At 36.2% G+C, this 22,243-nt stretch overlaps 4 protein-coding genes across 4 annotated transcripts; 2 read left to right on the forward strand and 2 right to left on the reverse strand.

Moving 5' to 3' along the window:
• Positions 1-285: 285 nt before the first annotated feature.
• On the reverse strand, positions 286-12,242 carry LOC101745560 (chitobiosyldiphosphodolichol beta-mannosyltransferase). The gene is made up of 6 exons (XM_004924118.5): positions 11,330-12,242; positions 9,225-9,384; positions 5,424-5,532; positions 3,142-3,316; positions 2,471-2,581; positions 286-1,295 (listed from the first exon to the last, which is right to left on the reverse strand). The coding sequence occupies exons 1-6, from the start codon at positions 11,878-11,880 to the stop codon at positions 1,082-1,084; spliced, it is 1,320 nt and encodes a 439-aa protein (XP_004924175.1). The 5' UTR covers positions 11,881-12,242; the 3' UTR covers positions 286-1,081.
• A 321-nt stretch (positions 12,243-12,563) lies between these two features.
• On the forward strand, positions 12,564-15,300 carry LOC101745279 (RNA-binding region-containing protein 3). Its single transcript, XM_004924116.4, has one exon. It carries the CDS (start codon positions 13,027-13,029, stop codon positions 14,299-14,301), a length of 1,275 nt encoding a protein of 424 aa, XP_004924173.1. The 5' UTR covers positions 12,564-13,026; the 3' UTR covers positions 14,302-15,300.
• On the reverse strand, positions 15,256-17,940 carry LOC101745419 (nucleolar protein 11). The gene is made up of 4 exons (XM_004924117.5): positions 17,805-17,940; positions 17,536-17,700; positions 16,699-17,059; positions 15,256-16,343 (listed from the first exon to the last, which is right to left on the reverse strand). The coding sequence occupies exons 1-4, from the start codon at positions 17,934-17,936 to the stop codon at positions 15,268-15,270; spliced, it is 1,734 nt and encodes a 577-aa protein (XP_004924174.2). The 5' UTR covers positions 17,937-17,940; the 3' UTR covers positions 15,256-15,267.
• An 803-nt stretch (positions 17,941-18,743) lies between these two features.
• On the forward strand, positions 18,744-21,325 carry LOC733095 (alcohol dehydrogenase). Its single transcript, NM_001047042.1, has 3 exons — positions 18,744-18,872; positions 19,140-19,167; positions 19,943-21,325. Exon 3 carries the CDS (start codon positions 20,064-20,066, stop codon positions 21,192-21,194), a length of 1,131 nt encoding a protein of 376 aa, NP_001040507.1. The 5' UTR covers positions 18,744-18,872; positions 19,140-19,167; positions 19,943-20,063; the 3' UTR covers positions 21,195-21,325.
• The last annotated feature ends 918 nt before the right edge of the window (positions 21,326-22,243 follow it).

Here is a 22,243-nt window from a genome sequence, read left to right on the forward strand (position 1 = left end):
CTACTGAGAATTTCACGTGATATAGGTGATGACAATCACTATGTGGTGTAAATACACTGTTAACTGAACAAATAAGGCACAAGTCGTCTAAAAAGAAGCTACATTTGTTTATAAAAAAATGGAGGTCTGCTTTGTTTCCGCTATATAAGTACAAATATTCTTTAGCAGTAGCAATTTTTTTGTTCACATGCCTTTGTCAATAAGCAAAGATATAGATTTTTCCGCTTTCTATTGAAGTTAAATTCTTAATCGCAAATCGCATAAAGCCTTAAATAAAACCAACAATGAATCCATGATATTTATTTAACCCGCAGATGCTAGGCGCGAGCTCCGTCTACAACTGCTCTACGAGATCTAAACACTGAATATATTATGTATTTTTATATTTCGCAAAAACAAATTTACTGAAAATGTCTTAAACTTAACCTAAAATAATTTCAAACAATCCTAATCAACATTAATTAAATTCGTCACATCACATCATTACATACACGTTGTAAACTACAGGAAAAAAAAGTAAGTTAACAATTACAAAAACGAAAAACAAAAAAGTGATACTTCATTGCAGTATAATTGAACATGGCTGCGACGGTCTATAAACATTGAAATGGAATTTATATCATCACCAACTTGAAATTTAAACTCGCACGTCAACCATTTCTATAAACACAGAGTACAACAGACTACTACTTGTCCTACAAGATATCCAAGATTAATTACTGAGAATACAATGATTATTGTAAACGAGCTAATTGTTGATTACATTTATATATTGCGAGACTATGAGGCCTCGTCCACTGCACGTGCTCAGTCCGCCCCCCCAACCCCGTCCCGCTGCCCCCCGAGCACGTCTCCCGCGCCACGTGAGCGCCGAACCATTAAAGACTACTATAAATATGATTAAATAACTTTTTTTTTGGTATTTTTTTATTGAAGATATTTCTAGGCCACCTTCAGTGACTGAAACAAGAAAACATTCTTCTACCTTAGTAGCGGATATTAAGATAAACAATTTGAGGCGATTTAATTTATTTGCGGAATGAGTCTAGAGATCGAAGTCGCACGAGGGCTTGGCCCCGCTTCAGTTTTCAAAGATCTTCTTGGCGCGCGTGTCCCAGTTGTCCTCCCAGCGCGAGTCCCGGAACTTGGCGAGCTCGCGGCGCATCCTCTCGGCGAGCGCGATCTGCTCGGGGTTGTCGGGGAAGCCGGTGAACCAGTTCACGACCAATTTGGCGAGCTCGTCGCCGGTCTTGAACGTGAAGCCGTTGACGCCGTCCTCCACCAGCTCGTCCAGGCTGCAACATCACAACGACGGAAACACTACATATGACCGATGAACCAAGCTAGGTGTTGCACTTGAACGCACCGCGAAATTAAGGCGATTATACGACGCGAGTGTACAAAAAGTTGTATTATAAAAATGAAGTATCTATACTAATATATAAATCTACAGTGGGTTTGACGGATGTTCCGTTATAACTACTGAACCATGCATCCGATTGACTTGAAACTTGGTATCCATGTAGAAGATACATGTACTTAATGGATAGGCTAATATTTATTATGAGTATTGGACTCTCTACACCAGTTGCGGGGGCGTTAATGATGAGAACTTTTGTGAGGGTGAGAAATAATAATGTAAATTTTAAATGCCCAGCGAAGCGGACGGGTACAGCTAGTTAGTTTATAAATGTATTCGACACGTGCCGGTGGCGGCCGTGCTGTCGGAGAAGGCGCTCGTATTACATTCCTTGTTACGTATAAAATGATATATCAACAGTAACTTATAAAAAGACATTTCACGGAGTTAATTTGGCGATATTTTCTCAAGCCAAAGTGATAGTACACTTTACATTGATATTTGATTTTTTTCCCTACCTATTCGCTGGCAGTAATGAGCTATATCATCTACGCCCGGGCTGGTAGGTGAGCTCACGGGCTCAACTTGTGAGAATTTTCTAATACAGGCCGTAGCAAGAGCCGTTCTTCGCGGAATCTACCACCGGGTCGGAATCGCAGACCCACTGAGAAGATCCGGCGAGAAACTCAGTGGGCTCTGTCTGTGGGTTAGTTCGCTCGTCGAACTCTTCGTCGTGATCGACGAGGGCGGTGACTGGTGCTTGGGAGGCCTAAAAGCACCGAGAGTGAATCCGGAGATCCGATAAGATATGTTTCGGGAGACGGCGACTTTGCGTTGCGTCGTCGCGGTATACATTCGACAAGAATGTTACATGACATCCAATTTTAGACGAAAAATTCAGACCTTCCGACGAGTTTGTATACGTAGCCGTAAATTTTTTTTATTGCCCTTGAAGGCAGACGAGCATACGGCCCACCTGATGGTGAGTGGTTACCGTCGCCCAGGGACTTCAGGAATGCCAGGGGCAGAGCCAAGTCGCTGCCTAGAAACTGCTTAATTAACGTGCGGACGTGTTAGCGATCCAAGTGCTAGGCCACGGACGCTTCTTACCACAGGAAGTTGAAGGCGCAAACAGGAAGACCAGCTCCAAACATGTCCACGACTTTCATCGGGAGGTCGAGACCGGAGGAGCTGGTGTGCAGGCACACTCCGAGGTCAGCACTGGACAAATTAAGTTTTTTATAAATTTCTGATATTTAATTTTTTTATTGCCCATGCAGGCAGACTAGCATACGGCCCACCTGAGAGTAAGTAGTTACCGTCGCTCATGGACGTCAGCAATCCCAGGGGCAGAGCCAAGCCGCTGCCTACCAAGTTACACCGGTTTGTCACTGGTCTCGAGTCCAGTGCGGTCGGTGGTTCAATGTCATTTTGTAATGTTTTGAAGAGATCTTAACGGATTAACTGTGTACTTGACAATGCTCATGTCCGTGAGTGACGGTGAGTACTTAGTATCGGGTAGAGGAAAATAATAATAATGACTATTCTACTATTCAACAGAAACAGCCAGGACATGATACATCAAGACATAATGTAGCAGAGATGGAAAGATCAGCTCACGACCAACCAGACGTTGTGCAACCTTGGACTACGAAGTTTAAAATATGCGAAGAAACAAAAATTGACAAAAAAACCATCTCTTTAATATTACTCTTGAAAGAAAACCCTTTCGCAAACAGATTCCACCCACTAAGGCCCCGGGGCATCACTGACAATCTCACCTAGCCACCATTCTTGGGTAGTCGGACGCGTCGAGCCAGGGTGTGACGACATCCACGTTCTTCCACTTCTTGGAGTCCACCAGCTGGCGGTAGTACTCCCTCATGGGGCCCTTGCCGGTGATCACGCAGATCAGACGCGGAAGAACTTTGGTTAACGAGTAGGTTGTTTCGTAAACTGAAAGTTATTACTGCTGTTCATTTAAATTATTCTATACTTTTTATTTTGCTCAGGTACAGTTTTTAACGGCACATTGCTCTAGTGGGTGGTAGACAGTTCGGGATTCGATTCCCACACGAACTGCATATCTTTGATAGATATATTTCGAATTCCGAGCGTATGTACTTTTTTCATCATCGTGATTCTCCTGTCCTTCTGCTAGTCATATGAGATCGGAGCAGGATGTTTTCACCTTCCATACTCCTCTATCATATACAATTTCTTCGCTCACTCCCCTCTTACAGATGTTATCTTTCACGCAATCCATCCAAATTTCTTCTTAGGTCTACCTGTTCCTCTATACCCTTCTACATTCATAGTTAACACTCTCATACCAACCTCATTTTCATTTCGTCTCATCACATGTCCATACCATCTCAAACGCGCACTTCTCAACTTATCTGTCACAGGTGCCACTTTCAGACTTCTAACATATCCATTCCGGATACTTTTTAACTTAAATACAAAACGTTACCTTCAAATAACTGTCTGTCAAATAACAACAGTTGGACATAAAATATGGCATAGTAATATAAAGACAGCATTTTTTTTTTTTTGCTTGGGTGGGTGGACTATCTCACGGCCCACCTGATGTGTGGTTACCGGAGCGGAGCCCATTGACATCTACAAAGTAAATGCCGCCACCTACTTTGAGATTTTACCACTTTTTATTACACGATGTTATTCCTTCACCATGGAAGTCAATGGTGAACATTTGTCAAGTACGTATTTCATTAGAAAAGGGGATTGCCCACTCTCCATAGTGTGCTAGGCCCAAGATGGACATCAAATATTACTATAAAAATGTACTGATTCAAATTCTTAAATGTATTGGATATCTAAAAAATATATTGAAATTGACGCCACTATTATAAAAAATTTAATAAAAATAAAAACTCGTTTTGAGATTAATTTTCTATATAAATAAGTGTCGGATTGTGAGATACTTCAAGAACTTTTCTTTTCTTAATGTTTAAGATGTTCCTAATGTATTTTTATCCAATAGGGTATAAAAACACACTTAATTCTTTAAATATCTATATTTTCTTCATCTTCATACACAATTAGTATCATCTAAAAATAGCAAAGGAGAGCATATACACGGTTTTAAATCTCGGTCAGGGTAAAACCACAATTCACACAATGTTTTTTAGTCGTAGTATGAAACGTTATTGATAAAAGTAAAATAAATCGAAGAAAAATCAAAACACATCCATTTTGTACGCAAGCACAACACCACAAGCAGCAAGCGAAGTGTCAGTCAGTCAGATTAAATTCAGTGTTGTCAGTATACAGAAACATAATTACATGAAATTCATATATCGATTATTTTTTTAAATAACCGATAATTGATTTATATATTAATTTTTTTTTACGAGTATACATTATTTTTTATGTTTTTGTTTTAGTTGTACATATTTAAATAACAATACTAGTAAAGTTTTTTTTATTGCTTAGATGGGTGGACGAGCTCACAGCCACCCTGGTGTTGCTAAGTGGTTACTCGAGCCCACATACATCTACAACGTAAATGCGCCACCCACCTTGAGATATAAGTTCTAAGGTCTCAAGTATAGTTACAAGTTAAAGTCCAATGGGTATGTCTTCGATGTTATTTTATGTGCATAAAATTCATTAAAATCGATTGATTAATGATAATACTTAAAATGATTTATTTATATGTTTTATTTATATACTCAAAATATTTACTTTATACGTAAAAGGTTTTGAAGCTGGCAATATTTTTCCCGCAAAAATAAAAATCCTTGTTTTTTCAATAGAGTTACTTTTTTTAAACTACTTATTGTAAACTGTAGTGGCGCTTATTTGCAAGAAAGTAAATGCATATTTATTAATGACAAAATTAATGCACTAAGTATTTTTTCTATAATCTATTGTCCGCTTTGGGCCTAAAATGGGCCATCCCCTTTGGTACCCGCCTGCGGGATTCGAACACCGGTGCATCGCTACATACGAATGCACCGGACGTCTTATTCTTTAGGCCACGACGAACATGTCAAAATGAAAAAAAAAAGGTTATACAGTAAAATGGTGGGCTTCATACCTTGTAAGGCTTCCATCAAGAGAGTGAAATCTTCATCAGGAGTCCAGCTGGTGCTGCTGAAGATGATGCCGGGTCTATCGGGTCGTGGTTTCAGAACGCCGTCCACATACTACAGTTGAAAAGAGAACAGTGTGCTTAGTGCGAGTTTTTAACGTTCTCGATAGCGTAAAAGTTAACGCAAATTTGTATGGAGTTGGAACGTTTGCCTACGTTTATCGCTAGGGGTGTGTTAACTTTTACGCTATCGAGAACGTTAAAAAGCTCGCATTAAGCACACGGAAGTCACCATTATGAAAGATCACTTGTGACAACGTGTTTCACTTTACTGTACTGTTTCACAGTTACACATACGAATACTCGAAATGTCAGCAGCGCGTATTTACTCGATAAAATAGACAGAAATACTGAAAACATAGTGATCCTAAAAGGGCTTGTATATTTTATTCATTTATTAAACTTTATGTATTTAGAAGAAGAGGTAAACCTAAGAAAAAATGGATGGTTTCGTGAAAGACGATATGTGTAAGAAGAGAGTGAGCGAAGAAATGGTATATGATAGAGGAGTATGGAAAGAGAAAACATGTTGCGCCGAACCCAGGTGACCGGGAGAAGGTTGAGAGAATGATGATTACACTTAATGTATTTGTCTACATTGGCAAACTTAATGCCCAATTAAATGCTATAGTCTTGTGTTCGATTCCCAGTCTGGCTTAGGGGCGTTCAATGTGGCAGATTCATTTATTTATGCATAACCTAATTAGCAACAGTACTGGTAATAGTGTGTCATCTGTTTTCTCGGAAATAGAAGACAATACGCTCTTCGTTGCCCAAATCAATAGTTCGATATTTTTATTGCCCTTATAGGCAGACGAGCATACAGCCCACCTGGTGGTGAGTGGTTTTCGTCACTCATGGATATCAGCAATGTCAGGGACAAAGTCAAGTCGCTGCCTACTGTTAAGTAATAAAATAAATACAATAAATAGTTTGCTCTCTAAACTATAGTTCTAAAGGGCATTGACAGTAAACTTGCGGATTGATCGTTAAGCAAGGAATTGCGCGCGCATCGCGTCATCTGTATTATGGATCGCAGGGTTAGCCTACTGAGAAACTAAAGCACATTCTAGACTAGGTTTTGATTTCTGACTAAAAATGAAATGCGGCGAAAACCCTAAATTAGTACACCGAAAATTCTCGTCTTCTCAATGGGTCGCAATTCCGATCCGGTCGTAGATTCTGCAAAGCACTGCTTTTTCTAGGGCTAGTGTTAGCAAATTGTCTCAGGTTGAGCCCGTGAGCTCACCTCCCCGTATAGATGCAGCGGGAATAGCCTCTTAGGTTACCAGCGAATAGTTGGGGAAAAAAAGCATTTTATTACTGGTATTAGGGCGTATTGTGTGCCCGTACGGGTAGTTACCACCGCTCGGCCTATCTCTGACGCAAAGCAGTAATGCGTTCTAGATGTGAAGGGCGGGGCAGACATTGTACTGTAGTACTGACACTCAAAACTCATGACTCAGGATATGTGGTGAAATGGACGTTGTTGCTGTCTATGAACTCCGAAAACAACTTAACACCAGGTGGTTCTTGAACGCCTTCACTCGTCTAAACAATAAAATATATATTTGCGCATCATGTATCATATCGCAAAAAACCAACAAATAAGTATTTTCATTCCTCCAATTAGGCTCCAGGTGTGGGATCCATCTTCGCAAATAGGACCGTAAAACTTGTCATTCGTAAGTTTTAAAGAATAAACCATTTCCTTTACCTTGATAGTAATCCACTGCAAAAGTACTTCAAAACGTACCCTAATAAATATACAATAACAAAATCTAATACCTATATAAAATTCTCGTGTCACAATGTTCGTTCCCATACTCCTCCAAAACGGCTCGACCGATTTTTATGAAATTTTATATGCATGTGCAGTTGGTCTGAGAATCGGCTACTATCTATTTTTCATACCCCTAAGTGATAAGGGTTTTCCACCACATTTATTTTTTGGACATTTTTTTTTTGTTACTTTGAGGCATTATGTGGTTAAATGAGGTTTTGATAATTTTATATTCCCTCATCGTTCACAGCGCTACATACCTCTTTCACTAATGTACCACACCCTTACAATAAGTTAGTTTTTCGTTTTCTACACTAGAAATTCCCTAGAAATCTTATATATAATAATAATAATAATAATAAAGATCATTTATTGCCTTTCACATCATAAAATGAAATACAAAAAAAAGAAAAGCAAAAAAAAAAGAGAAAAAGGCAAAAGGAGGTGGCTCAGCTATTGCTGTTCAAGGTTGATAAATTGAACAGCGCTGATTTTCAGTCACCCCCGTTTCCCTTTGGTTCTTTGCGGGAATGAAGACTCCGTACGTGTGTACATACTCAGAATATGATATAAATTAGTAAAATTAGTAAATTATATGGCAAATAATAATTATATGGCAAAATAACGTTTGCCGGGTCAGCTAGTTTAACTATATAGTTTGGCCATAAATACTGTTACCTACATAAAAACTTTTTTTTTTACTTTTTAATTATTTTAAACTTGGAACACGTAGGTATATTATTTTAAAAACTTCTTTCGATTTTGCGCCATTCACATTTTTTTGTTTTTCATTATCAAATTACAATATGGAATGGGGTGTTAAAGTAAATAGGATTGCAGTGATCGCCTTGCACAAAGTGGGTATGGAGCCGTTGGTCATATTTCAGACACTTCAAAAGGTTGGTATCAGTCGTATGTTCGTATGTAGTTCGTTTGTATCAGATACTACACTTCGTCTGTCGAAGACCAGAAAAGATCGGGCCGGCAGCGTACTTTTAGAACTATACAGCTATATAGCTACTAGAACTTTAAGGGCTGTTAATACTGTTAACACCGTTAAAGCCAGAATTCGTCGAAACCCCATCAGGAAGCAAAAAATAATATCGCGAGAAATGAACATTCCAACACAAGACCTGAAGCTATAGCGGTGCTTATCGTCGATATACAGGACATGCCCTAAATCAATCTTTACAATTAAACAGAGTGGATCGATCAACACGTCTAGGTGAAAGGCATAGAAATATCCTTTTACCGACGAACATTTTTTCACGATTGAAGAACACTATAATAAGCAAAATGATAAAGTGTACGCTTACAGTTCTAAAGAAACTGCTCAAGTGGTCGGATAGGTACAACGTGGTCATCATCCTGACAAGTCATTGTTTGGTGGGGTGTTTCTTATCAGAAAACTACATTTTTGTGAAAAAGGAGTGAAAACTTCAGCCAAAGTGTATCAAGATACAGTCTTGGATCATGTCGTGAAACCTCTCCGCAATATACTTTTTAAAAATATACCGTGGACTTTCCAGCAGGACTCTGCACCTGGTTACAAGGCACGAACTAACCAACCCTTGCTTGAAATCAACATTCCGGATTTTATAAGAGCTGAGGACTGGCACTCATCTAGCCCAGACCTTAACCCTTCAGACTTCAAATTATGGTCAGTTTTAGAGGACACGGCGACATTGAGTCTCAAAAAATCTTTGCAGCAAGCAGTGACGAAATTTCCCTTAGAAACAGTCCATAGATTCGTGGCCAAACAGATTGAAGGCCTGTAGAAAAGCCAAAGGTGATCATTCCGAATAGAATTTTTTTTCATTTTTAGCTGAGACTTTAATAAATTTTAATAATATTACATTACTTCATTAAAAAAATTGATTTTTATTTGTAACAGAACTTATGGCTGGACTGGGTATATAAATATATTAATTATAGTAAAATTAATAATAGTTAAGCTTACTTACCTCAGTAAAGGCAGTTTTCTCGAAAGCTTCATTCGGTTTCTCGTGTTTGGATGCTCCAAACATGGGGTAGTTCTGAGCCATCTTGACGTACCAGTCGTGCTTCTCCAACAACGTCAGTGGCTTGAATATCTTAGGTGGCCTGTCGTAAAGGACAGCAGCACTGAAAATTTACGACACTTATAATTCAAACAGTAATATTGTAGTAAGATGGACAGCTATGAGAACCAATGTCTCCCTGAAGGTAAAAACAAGATGGATCAGATAATCTCAAAAAAATCCTCAGAGCACTCCTCAGAACCGGGAGAATGGGATAATCGACAGTCCATACATTCCTCTTCTATATGAAGTCAAATGGAAATAGTTCGTATTTGGGAGCCCTGGCCCAGAAGTGGGATGAGTACTCCACGTTGTGTGAGCACATACAGTCTAGTCTAGTCCTAGTCTTATTTCTACCGTGAAGTAATGGGATCCAATTTCAAGTGTGGGGCAGGCAGCAGTAATACAAGACAATGGACACTTCGACTCAAGTCAGCCACAAGTCTCATGGTGGGCCGATATTCACTTTATTCATCTCAAAGGGCTTAATCACTTAATACTAGTTGGCCCATAAACTTGTTTAATTTATATAAAACAAGGAATTCCCATGTCCTTTGTCTCTCTTCTGTTCTCTTCTTTCCTTTAACAATAAGTAGTACTGTGTATACAACAGCTGTATCAAAACCGGGGCAGAAAATTAAAATTAGAAAATGGTCTAGTCCTGTGTACTTCCATTATTTGAAAACAATCACCAAACATCACCGTTTTTGATTAAATTAACCATAATGACAATGGTGCCTGATCAAGTTTTTCTGGTCTTTATATTATTATGATTATACAAACATAAATCAGATAAAAACTTCTTTTTTTTTTTATTGCTTAGATGGGTGGACGAGCTCACAGCCCACCTGGTGTTAAGTGGTTACTGGAGCCCATAGACATCCACAACGTAAATGCGCCACCCACCTTGAGATACAAGTTCTAAGGTCTCAAGTATAGTTACAATGGCTGCCCCACCCTTCAAACCGAAACGCATTACTGCTTCACGGCAAAAATAGGCAGGGTGGTGGTACCCACCCGCGCGGACTCACAAGAGGTCCTACCACCAGTAACCTCCACCAGTTTCCTCTGTTCATCAGATGCTCTTTTTTGCTTAATTAGTAACAACACTTAGGCATTAAAAGCATTGAAAATTTATTTATTTTCAGTATAAATTACATTGCATTATTTTCAGTAGACAGAAGCTAAGCTACAACGCTATGGAAACCCTGTCATTACTAATAGCCATGGGTGATATGGATACTTACCTTCAGGTGTCAGGTATTGGCTGTTTACAATGGTAATGAAATATTTCATTATATATTTGTGAGAGTATGTATGTAATTTTTATTTCTGTTATTATATTATTATTTACAATATACAATATAATATATATCTAGAGTTACCAATTAATTTAATCAGCTTTCAATCATTAAGCAATCTAGCATTTAACACATAGCTAATTAATTATTAACAAGTTCAATATTTTGTTTTGCAAATAAAATGATACATCAGTACATTTTCATGTCAGCACTTAAGATGCACTCCACACTTTTTATTAAGAAATTATATCAACGCTTGAGAGGCAAATGTGACTAAGCGACAATGCGTGAACTTTACAGTAGACTAATTTAAAGTTGAAATACCTGAAAAAAATTCTATTTTAACGAATCTAGCTGTAGGATTGAAATGATTTTAATAGACCTAGAAATATATTTTTTTTTCACATCGAATATGGTTATTGCTTATCATTTATGTACAAAGCAGTTATTGTCACTTAGTCACTTTTGCCTTTCAAGCATCAATATTAATTAATAAAATTAATAACATTACATTCATTAATGTATTTACTTACATTCATATATTTAAGGTTTTGACAAGACACCTGAAACTTGTATTATTAACCTACTGTATTTTTATCATCTAATTATTAAAATACCAATTTTATTTCTAAATAGTAGATAAGGTAGCTTCAGCAAATATAATGGGTGACTGAAATCCATTCCACAAAGCAAATGAACAACACTTACTTGATGTTCCAATTCTGCAGCAAATCTTCCTTCATGGCATAGGTGACACAGAGATTGAAGTGAGAAGATTGACCGAAAAATCTTTCAGTGCTTCTAGCCATTCTCACAAGCATGTGGTCCGGTTCAAGAGTCATGGCCATTATTGAGTATGCATAGTTGTGCCAATCGATCACAAACTGGGCCTTTGAAACCATGCAATACAAACGAAAGACTGGCAAGGATGGTATGGCGGGTGGGTTCTGGCCCAACAAATAGTCGCACCTTCCAGTAAGGAATAGGGTAAACATTAAGCTTACACTCTGCCATAAAGTTTTGGCAATGTATTTGAGTACTACAGGGCCCCATTTCAGTTCGAAAGGATGAAGTTTTATGACGGTAATATGCGGGTTGTTTAGGACTTCAGGGAGTGGGTCGGTCTCGACGTATGAAATAATTTTCACATCTAAGCCGTTGTTAGCAAGAGATAATGCATGATACTGCATACGGGGGCTCCTCCCTATGTCCCCCAGTACTACAACTTTAGCTACTTTTCTCACATTACCCAACATCATGAGAGCTTCTTTAAAGCCCGAACTTCTAAGAAATGATTTATGGTATAGGATCACATTCGTAGTTTGTATAACGTTTTTATTATTCCATATATTTTGCTTTATTTAAAATTTAATCTGAATATTATTTAGTGGCCGAAGCTACTAAGCGTCGCGATAGATAGGTAGGTAGGTACCTACAAATAAATAACAAATTCACAACATACACGATCAATAACTCACAAATTTTCTTAACCGATTGTTTTTGTGGATAGGCAAAGGGAACAACCACATTATGCCTTTTTCTAAAAAAGTGAAATTAATCTCAAAATAATTCAGATTTGATTAATTATAAATGCAAATATAATGAGATATAGTAAATTATAACAATACCGTAGACGTTGGGTGGAATGATATCAAACAACCTGTCGGTAAAGTGAAGATTTGATAAATTTTTGGCAGAACTCTAGAAATCACGCTAAATTTCCTTTCATTATCCTATCCCACACTTTCACGCTTACTAAACGGTTAATTATCCATCATTATTACACACATACTAATTGAACAAAATAAAATAATGTACAAAAATGACACTTCACACTCCCACCAAAAAGCCGCAACCCTAAGCTATCAGATTTTTCATAAAAATAAGACATGACTTAAAAGTCTTAGTTACCAAGTCACAAAATCTCTTAAAAAATGACTTTTTGGCGGGAACCCAAGGAGTGAAGTTGTGTGATTTGTTTTAATTTGTCTATATAGTGTCTTCAGGTTTAATTGTGTAATAACGGTGATTTATTAACTGTTTAGTATCCGTGAAAGTGCACAAATGTGGGAAAATGAAACAAAGCGGCTGAACGTAGCTTCTCGGGATCATCCAACGAGTCCACTGAAAAAGTCTCAGTAAATAACCACTATTTTACTGAGACATACCATCTCATCTCATATTATTTCATTTAATAATATCATTTTTAATATAAAAAAGTTTTCATTCGAATTAAAATAAGACTTGACCTAAAGGTCTTAGTTACCAGGTAATAAAATCCCTTAAAAATTTAATATAAATGTATGTAAAAATTAGATAGGTCTATGTATGTATGTACCGTTTAAACTTAAAAACCCTATTTAATTCAATGTAGAAATTCAAAATTTGTTTCGAATATTGTAAATATGTCGAAAGTACTAATGATTAGGCATTTGCCAACTGGCCTTTCATTAGGTGACAAGGAACAACTTTTGAAACATTTCGGGGCTGAATCTGTATGGGAGAGCTCCAAGAAAAGTAATTATGTTTTCGCATCTTTTGGAACGATGGAGCGTGCCAAACACTCTCTACTGCGGCTACATCAACTCGAATTAGCTGGAAGAAGATTAGTTGTCGAATATTCTACTGAAAAGGTGCCTGTCACAACAGTAAACAAACAAAAACTTGATTCTGCTGCTACCCTCATGATTAAGCGATTCCTGTGTAGTCTTAACGCTTGGAATCCATCCGTAGACTTTTATCAGCCCCCTTCACCTCACTTGAAATATCAATATCCGGACATTAATCCAGAGGTAATTATTAACATTGTCCATATGCTTCTCAAACATAAGCCTTTTTACATTCAAGTATTGCATCTCATGAACAAAATGAGCCTTGATACGCCATTTAATTCAAATATTATAGCAATAAACACTTTCAAAGAAATTTTCCGAGAATATCTTTTTGATATGGCAAATTCATATAAAAATGACTCTGAATCAGAACTGTCTAGTGATGAAATAATGGCTACAGATCAACATCCCGTGATCCCTGTTATGGTGAGAAGAAAACACAAATTGCCTAAACCTTCAAGAAAAATTCCAGCTACTTTGCCACCAGAAGCAAAAATGAAAAGAATTCCTATAAATCAAGAAGAAGTATTTGATATTACAGCTGTACAGGAGCCTAAGAAAATATGTGTTATGGTGTCTCAAGACAGTTTACAGAAACCAGTAGAAGAACCTGAAGTCATCGGTGAAATTGGAAAATATGACAAAGAAGAAAAGCCTCAAAACATTGAAGAGAGTATTTCTGAACCTGAACAACCTATAATAACCAGAAAAGAATTGTTAAAGAATCGTCTATCTCATTATGACATGAAGATTCTGCCAGTATTTAAAAATTACCACCCGGGTCAACCATCGTTGAGGCTGTACATTAAAAATTTAGCCAAAAATGTGACCAGTGAAGATGTGGAGAGGATTTATCGGCTATATGTTGTAGATCTCACTGAGGAAGAACGCCAAGGCTTTGATGTGAGAGTCATGCAAGAGGGAAGGATGAAAGGTCAAGCATTTGTCACGTTTCCATCGGAGAGGATTGCACAAAAAGCACTCACAGAAACAAATGGTTTCATGTTGAAAGACAGACCTATGATTGTACAGTTTGCTAGAGCAGCCAATAAACGAACTATAGAATAAATTTGGTACGAATATTTAAATTTAGTCTAACAATACACCAAGTGTACTATATACAGGATTTCTTGGAAAGTATATTAACAAAAATGTATCTAATATCTGTGCCATTTTTTTTTTCATTGGTTAGCGTACTTACCTATTGTACTTTGTGGTTTGGATATTCTTGTTCCTGTCTTTCATAAATGACCTATTCACTGCACAAATTAATTGAAAAGTGGAGAAATTAGATGAAATAATGTTAATATTTTTTATTTATATTATATATTTAAATTAACCGTGTAGAATGAATAAGTATATCTAATAGGTATATTATATATGTATATATAATATTAACTATAAATAATGAATGATATTGGCCAATAATAATATCTTCCATAATGTCTTCAAAAATCTATGCAAACTGTTGTTTCATTCATTCATTGTATGAAATTAGTATGATGTTGATGGTATTGAATATAAATTTTAGTTTGGAAATCATATGTAAACCCTAGACTATTTTTCATAAAATTGTATACTAGTAAAAAAATAGATAGCATACAATCTACATAGTATGTGAATAGAAAAAAACACTATTAAGCAATTATAATATATTGACGCTTGATGATATTAAACATGAGGGTACATAATAAATCAACTCAGTTCATATTCATAAGGTTTTTTTTAAATCCTAATATTATCACTTGGTAAACACAAGATTCGAGTTAATACTGGAATAGTAATTCCTGTCCTGAATCAGCAACAGTAAAAATAGTAGAATTATCAGCCCTGGATGCAGAAAATCTGCAGACAGGAATGATATATTTAACTTTCGTATTTTTAATGGTAAGGACTGCCTTTCAAGTGTCAATATGTTAATTAATTTCAAGTACAAAAATAAACAAAACCCTGGTTCAAACTCTGGCCAAAATAGATGCATTGATATGTTAGTTAATTTCAGGGATAAAAAGAAATTAAACATTGTTTCGAGCTCTATATTATAATAGATTCAATTGTGTATGACAATTGTTTTTCTGTTTTAAAAACAAAATTCTTTCCCATAACTAAGTTTTGCATTTTAGCTAATAATAAACTCATGTTCTCTAATGGCTTGATCAAATCTATAATTACATTCAACATGTTCTGCAAGACGTGGGTTACTGTGTCATCTCTTGTCAGTAAATATTGCTGATAAAAGGAATCCAACAATAACATACACCAATCATAAAGCTTGCTTTCATATTCAAGATTTAAGTCAATTCCAGGATCAACCAACAAATATGTTATATAGGCAATCAGAAACAAAGTATCCTCTAAAGTAAGACCATTACGCAGATGTGGAATAACAAGAGCATCACTGAATGTTATAGTGAAGGTATCAATTAAGAATCTAAACTTCTCTTTTTCTGTCACACTGTGTTCTCTACAGTAGGCATGGAATTCTTCGGGCTTAGTGATATCTACATTTTCACTTTGTACTAGTTTGACTGCATATTTTAGGATTGACACTAAAACAGATTCAGGTATGTCACTGAATTTTCGAATAGTACACATTATGTTCACAAAATCACCTTTTTCCAGTAAATTAGGTATAATTTGAGCACATATACTCCTTTCTGTTAGACCTAGTTTTAGTAGACCTTTTATTTGATCATCCACTGGAAACAAAGGTATTGTGGGTGTTCCCCAATTAGCTATTTCAGTTTCCTCATCCAGTATAACTTCATGGGATCCAAGAAGGCTAGACAGATTCCTTTTTGTTTCCAAAATGTAAGGTAACATACCAATATGATTAGAAGCTTCTAGGCAAATCCTGTTATCAAAACAATAAATTCTAGCATTTTCTGTGTACATTTTCATAGGGTACTTGCAGGATCCTACTCCTAAAGTAGTATTGTAAGCGACTATTATGGCTCCATCTTGATCCATGTTGCTGCCAAATAGGATGAGATGGTTTTTGCCCATCCAAGCAAGAGAAATACTTGAAGCAGTTGATATCCACGAAACAGTTCCTATTATTCTCCAGCTCTTCTGTACTAAGTTATATTCTGACATTTTTGAATCGCTCCCTGTAAACAATAGAAGTTTTAATGTGAATGTTGCTTTTTTTTTAAAATTATTCAGACCACTTTATGAACTTTAGTACTTGTAGTGTAGTAGTGACAACAATCTTTTAATCTACAAAGTTATCCTTACAACGGTTTGGCTGCACAGAATGGAATTACACAACCCTATGGGGTAGCGCCTGTAATTCAAATATCAATATAACTAACAAACCTTTAAATTTCGAGTAGATGGCGTGCTGGAGTTATGCTCTTACTATGTAATGAATTTCAACTTATCTAATAAAAAAGTACATGATACTGATTGTAGATATTAAAAAGAAAAAAACTTTATGAACATAAATTATTTTATAAAACTTACATATAACATAGACACAATTGGTTTCCATGCAAATTATTTTTCCTACGACGTTTACATCATCTCGTAATATTTTTGTCCGATTCAGTTTTGTTCTCTCTAGATCACAGAGCTCTTCCCTGAGTGGGCAGGTTACAATATCAAATGTATCTTTATTACTTTTCGTTATGTAGCATATGCAATCACTATATTTTCCATAGTAAGATATATCAACAATGGTTTCGGTTTCTTTGAAAACAGGTTTGTTTTCAAAACTTTTACGGTTCTCAATTGCATAAGATAGTGATGAACAATTTCCATCAGAGAATATTATTAATGGTGATCTCTTTTTCCTTGGCAGCAGTTTCAGAATGTTTAGTGAAAACTGTAGTAGAAAACATATTTTACTATTAGAATTTTTGATAAGGTTAAAAACTTAAATCTTACAATATAGTATTATTTTATTATTTTAGTACTACGTTAATTTCGAAATGTTTATACTTCAGGAATAATATTGTAACTGTACATATTATTCATACTGCATTGTTTATTTAACAACAAAGTATATAACCATTATGTACCAATCCTGATTAATTCTGTTCTTAATTTGAACTGAATTAAAACATTTAAACATCATTATGACAGTGGAAGACAGTTGTAACATTGCATGGGACAAGTGAACACTCTGAGGGGTTACTTATTGGACAATTGTCGAAAACAGGGGTTTTAACGTAATACATATAACATTTTAAGCATCGTAACATTTTCAACATCAAGTCCAAAGAAAAGAAAAAAAGAGAAAGGTGATCTTAATCCGAATTATTCGAAAAACGAAAATATAGTGAAATTGTTTAATCTAACCTTGAACTTCTTTGATTTGTCTAAATTAGCTGAATCTTCTTGCCATGTTTTGATTATGTTGTTATTGAAGACCCCTATGTAATTACCATTTGTGTCATCATAGATCACAGCTGAAGTTATATGATCTTTCGATGTCCAACCTCCGACTTGTTTCTGGTCTGAAAGCTAAATTATTTGTTAATTTTACAATAGTATAACCTAAAAACATTTATTTTTAATGAATATTAAAAGGAAAGTAAAAGAGCCTTATAGCTGTGACTATTACTTACTCTGTATTTGTTAACAACATTTCTACCTAAAGTTACTAAAACGTTAGCATCCTCTTTATCTTTTGAAACTCCAAGAAAACTTTTTTGATCTATCAGTGGACACAAAACATAGTAATTATGAAATTTTGCCATGGTTCTTTACGTTTCAATATCAATATGTTCAACCATAGGTAATGCACATAAATGTTGTTTAATTATTAAAATGCATAATTATGTATGTATGTACTTATTTCGATGTTGAAGGAAAATAATAAAATAATGTCGACAACAACGCATGCGTATGTGTTTATTCTATAAATTTAAGTGACATGTGTGCGTCATAGACTATATATTTATTTTTCCAACTGGAAAGGCAAATGTGTCATATATCATACACCCTAATCTTTTATATATTTTTTTTAATATGTAAAATGATAATATGAAGTGAAATGAAATGAGATGAGATGATATGGGATGAAATATAATCTCAGTGAAATGGTGGTCATTTACTGAGACTCTTTCAGTGGACTTTTTGAAGAATACTGAGAAGTTATATCCAACGGCTTTGTTTTATTTTCCCACATTTGTGCACCTTCATAGATGCTGAACAGTTAATAAACCACCGTCATTACACATTTAAACCTGAAGAAACACATCAATAGACAAAATAAAACAAATCACACAATTTCACTCCTCGTGTTCCCGCCAAAAAGTCCACATATATTAGTGTATCTATATATCGTATCTATATGTTGGGAAGTAAGGGGAGATCAGAACGTTACCTTCACCGGCCCTATTGTCAACCCCACCTGCACGCACCGGATGGTGGTGGTGACCAACAGGTTGCCATGGTGCTCCCTGCTAGAAAACTAACGGGGCAACGACGGTATAACCATACACACCTGTCAAGGCAACCTTCACGGAAAAGGCGTCAGAAACCTTGGGGATCAAATACCCCCTAAAAATCCTGATGCAGAAGGCAATGGGAAACCACTGGGCTGATTTCCCACGAGATTCATGAGCAGGTCGTCGCAGGATCCAACTGATGACCACGACCACTCTGTCAAGAGTGTACGAATAGGCAGATATCTGAGAAATATGACAGATTATCATGTATCACAAACACTACCCATGAATTGGTCTCTTTGACTTTTTTGACTATCTAATCGTTGGTAGCCTATGGAGTTTTTTCAACCACGCGTAGTTTGGTAGATGAGCTTTGAATGCGACAAAGACGCTTAAAAGTAGGTTTTAGAGTGAAATTAAGCAGAATCTGATGCTAAATAGTAATAGATGGTAACAATACAGCATATTTTAATACTTTATATAACGAGTAGCTTAGAACGACGTACCTACATAAGTTTATCTACTTGATCGAAAACCATTTTTAATGCCTGAAAAGTAAAAAGAAAATATTTATATTTATTATTAATTTAGTAATACTATAAGAAGTAATTAATTGGGTATATATTTTTTATAATTGATTTCGTGTTCTTTAGCCATCGTGTGGAATATAGATGAACAACGTTGCCGATTTTGCCATAACGTTAGAGTTGACCATTGATAACATCAAAACCACACATATATTGTGTTTTATTTTTAATCTATTATTTGTGATCAATTCAAACCTCAGTTTTCTATTGTTTCTTATTGACTCTTGCTCGTTTTAGACTGACTGTTAAAACTAATATTCAGTTTAGTTTATTAGTAATGAATTGTGGTTTGCTTATTTTTATGTATAGTATAGCTTTATTTTAGTATTTATTCGGGATTAAGCATGCAATAATAGTGTCTTTACTATTATGAGTGAATAAGCTTAAAAGTCCTATCTCATCTCATATCCTTTGATTTCATTTTGCTATTCATATAAAAATGCCCTTGACCTTTATAACAAAATATTTGGCTGTATAGGCTCAATTCCCGTTGGAATTTACCACCAAAACAAAAATGAAATGGTTATGGTTTCGTTACTAATAATAAATGTGTTATCTATGCCATAGTAGAACAGATACGGCTGTCTGAGCTTAGATCCCCTTGCCTTTCCTAATAAGGAAAAACTGTACCAAAAAAAAAATCTATGCCATATCTATGATGTGGGTTGTGTTTTGAAATAAAGCTCAAATATTAAGTTTATAATCTATGAGCTCAAGGGTCAAGGTTATTACCTACCTACTAAATTTGTCTTATCGGATTCTGATATTTTGTTACATCATCGAGTAAGCGCTTCATAGCTCGACTATAATTTCAACATTTTGTGATTGGCAGTTGTCCAGTGCAGTCATGTCAACAGTCGGTAAAGTGATTAAGTGCTTGGCCGCAGTCGCGTGGGAAGCAGGCAAGCCGCTGTCCATCGAGGAGATTGAAGTGGACCCGCCAAAAGCCGGTGAAGTGCGCGTTAAGATCACGGCCACCGGAGTCTGCCATACTGACGCGTATACACTCTCCGGAAAAGATCCTGAGGGAGTGTTTCCTGTAGTACTGGGACATGAAGGCGGCGGAATCGTGGAGAGTGTCGGTGAGGGAGTCACTTCAGTCAAGCCCGGGGACCACGTAGTACCTCTGTACGTCCCACAGTGCAACACATGTAAATTCTGCTTGAATCCGAAAACTAATTTGTGCCAGAAGGTTCGTTCTACTCAAGGTCAAGGTGTGATGCCAGATGGCACTAGGCGATTCCGCTGTAAAGGACAGGAACTCTACCATTTCATGGGTTGTTCAACATTCAGTCAGTACACAGTTGTTCTAGAAATTTCTCTCTGTAAAGTTGCAGAGGCTGCTCCATTAGATAAAGTTTGTTTGCTGGGATGCGGTGTACCTACAGGTTATGGAGCCGCCTTGAATACTGCCAAAGTTGAACCAGGATCAAATTGCGCTATTTTTGGTCTTGGTGCTGTTGGTTTAGCTGTTGCTCTTGGATGCAAAGCGGCAGGTGCCAATCGCATTATTGGTGTTGACATCAACCCTGACAAGTTTGAGGTAGCTAAGAAATTTGGAGTCAATGAATTTGTCAACCCTAAGGATTATGATAAACCAATTCAACAAGTACTGGTGGATTTGACTGATGGTGGTCTAGAATACACTTTTGAATGTATTGGAAATGTAGGCACCATGAGAGCTGCACTAGAAGCTTGCCATAAGGGATGGGGTGTGTCAGTGATCATTGGTGTAGCTGCTGCTGGAGAAGAGATCAGCACTCGTCCATTCCAACTTGTTACAGGTCGCACCTGGAAGGGAACAGCTTTTGGAGGTTACAAAAGTAGAGAAAGTGTACCAAAGCTTGTAGATGAGTACTTGGAGAAGAAGCTGCCTTTAGACGAATTTGTCACTCACAATGTGCCGCTGAAGGAGATCAATGAGGCATTCCATTTGATGCATGCTGGAAAATCTATCCGTGCAGTAGTTGACATGTAATTTCTAAGGAAAAATATTTATACTATTTTTGTACACTTGTTAAACCTTTTTTCTTCAGCATTTACTACAAGTATAATTAAGATACACAACATGCATTTTGTTTACACAATAAAAAAATAACAGAACTGAAAAATAATTATTCTTATTTATTTTGTAAAATTGAGTTAATCGTGTAATGAGTTAGACTACGACCATTGCAATGGAGATCCCCATAAGTGCCAGAGATTATTTTCCAAGTGCAGTCCACATAAGATCTTACCTTTTGTGAATTAGTAAATTAATCACCAATATTGATCAGTCTGGTAAAATTATATTTAAGGGTAATGTTTCAATTTAATTGTGTGCATAGTAATGATGATTTTATTATCTCTAATATTATAAAGGTGGTTTCAGACAGTGTCCATCATAGAACACACTCCATTAACTACTTTTTAAATTGCGTAACTTGCAAATGCTATATGTACTTAAGAATTAAAACTATAAGAATAGTTGCCAAGAAGATTTTCAGCTATAATATACTGAAAAAGTAGACCTATCCCTGATTTATACCCAAGATAGGTTGCCGACAAAACTGTATAAGATAAAATTATGCCACATAGAACCGTGTGAATCAAATTAATCTTCTAAACTTGCTCAACTTGATAATTGATTGGAGTAACACAGAAAAATTGAGGCTTCATTCGTGTTAAAAAAATTAACATCTGTTATCTTTTCTGTGTCATGTAAACAACCATATTTTATTTTTTGCTTCCTAAGATATAACTTTTCATTATTGTATAAAAAAAATTTTGACACACATTACACATAGACTCAAAAAAAGCTATAAAATTGATAACTTATCAATTCAAAACACTCGTAGTCAAAAACAAGTTTTTTTTCCTACCTATTCTAGTAATCTCCAGGGGTTATTCTAGATTCACCGAACTAGTAGGTGAGCTCGCGGGGCTCAAACCTGACGTTGTTGCTAACACGAAGCCTAGCAAGAGCCGTGCTCCCCAGAATCTACTGCCGGATCGGAAACGCGACCCACTGAGAAGATCCGGCGAGAA

This window comes from Bombyx mori, chromosome 11 (genome assembly GCF_030269925.1).
Source record: "Bombyx mori chromosome 11, ASM3026992v2".
NCBI lineage: Eukaryota > Metazoa > Arthropoda > Insecta > Lepidoptera > Bombycidae > Bombyx > Bombyx mori.

What these genes read in the sequence shown, in the direction of transcription:
- LOC101745560 (XM_004924118.5), bottom strand. Translation starts at nt 11,880, where the DNA reads ATGATGTTGGGTAATGTGAGAAAAGTAGCTAAAGTTGTAGTACTGGGG. An exon ending in AGAAAACTGCCTTTACTGAG is followed by an intron (nt 5,533 to 9,224) that starts GTAAGTAAGCTT and finishes TTTCAACTGTAG; the next exon opens with TATGTGGACGGCGTTCTGAA. An exon ending in TACCCAAGAATGGTGGCTAG is followed by an intron (nt 2,582 to 3,141) that starts GTGAGATTGTCA and finishes TAATTTGTCCAG; the next exon opens with TGCTGACCTCGGAGTGTGCC.
- LOC101745279 (XM_004924116.4), top strand. Translation starts at nt 13,027, where the DNA reads ATGTCGAAAGTACTAATGATTAGGCATTTGCCAACTGGCCTTTCATTA.
- LOC101745419 (XM_004924117.5), bottom strand. Translation starts at nt 17,936, where the DNA reads ATGGCAAAATTTCATAATTACTATGTTTTGTGTCCACTGATAGATCAA. An exon ending in ATGTTGTTAACAAATACAGA is followed by an intron (nt 17,701 to 17,804) that starts GTAAGTAATAGT and finishes CAAATAATTTAG; the next exon opens with CTTTCAGACCAGAAACAAGT. An exon ending in CAATTGTGTCTATGTTATAT is followed by an intron (nt 16,344 to 16,698) that starts GTAAGTTTTATA and finishes TATTGTTTACAG; the next exon opens with GGAGCGATTCAAAAATGTCA.
- LOC733095 (NM_001047042.1), top strand. Translation starts at nt 20,064, where the DNA reads ATGTCAACAGTCGGTAAAGTGATTAAGTGCTTGGCCGCAGTCGCGTGG.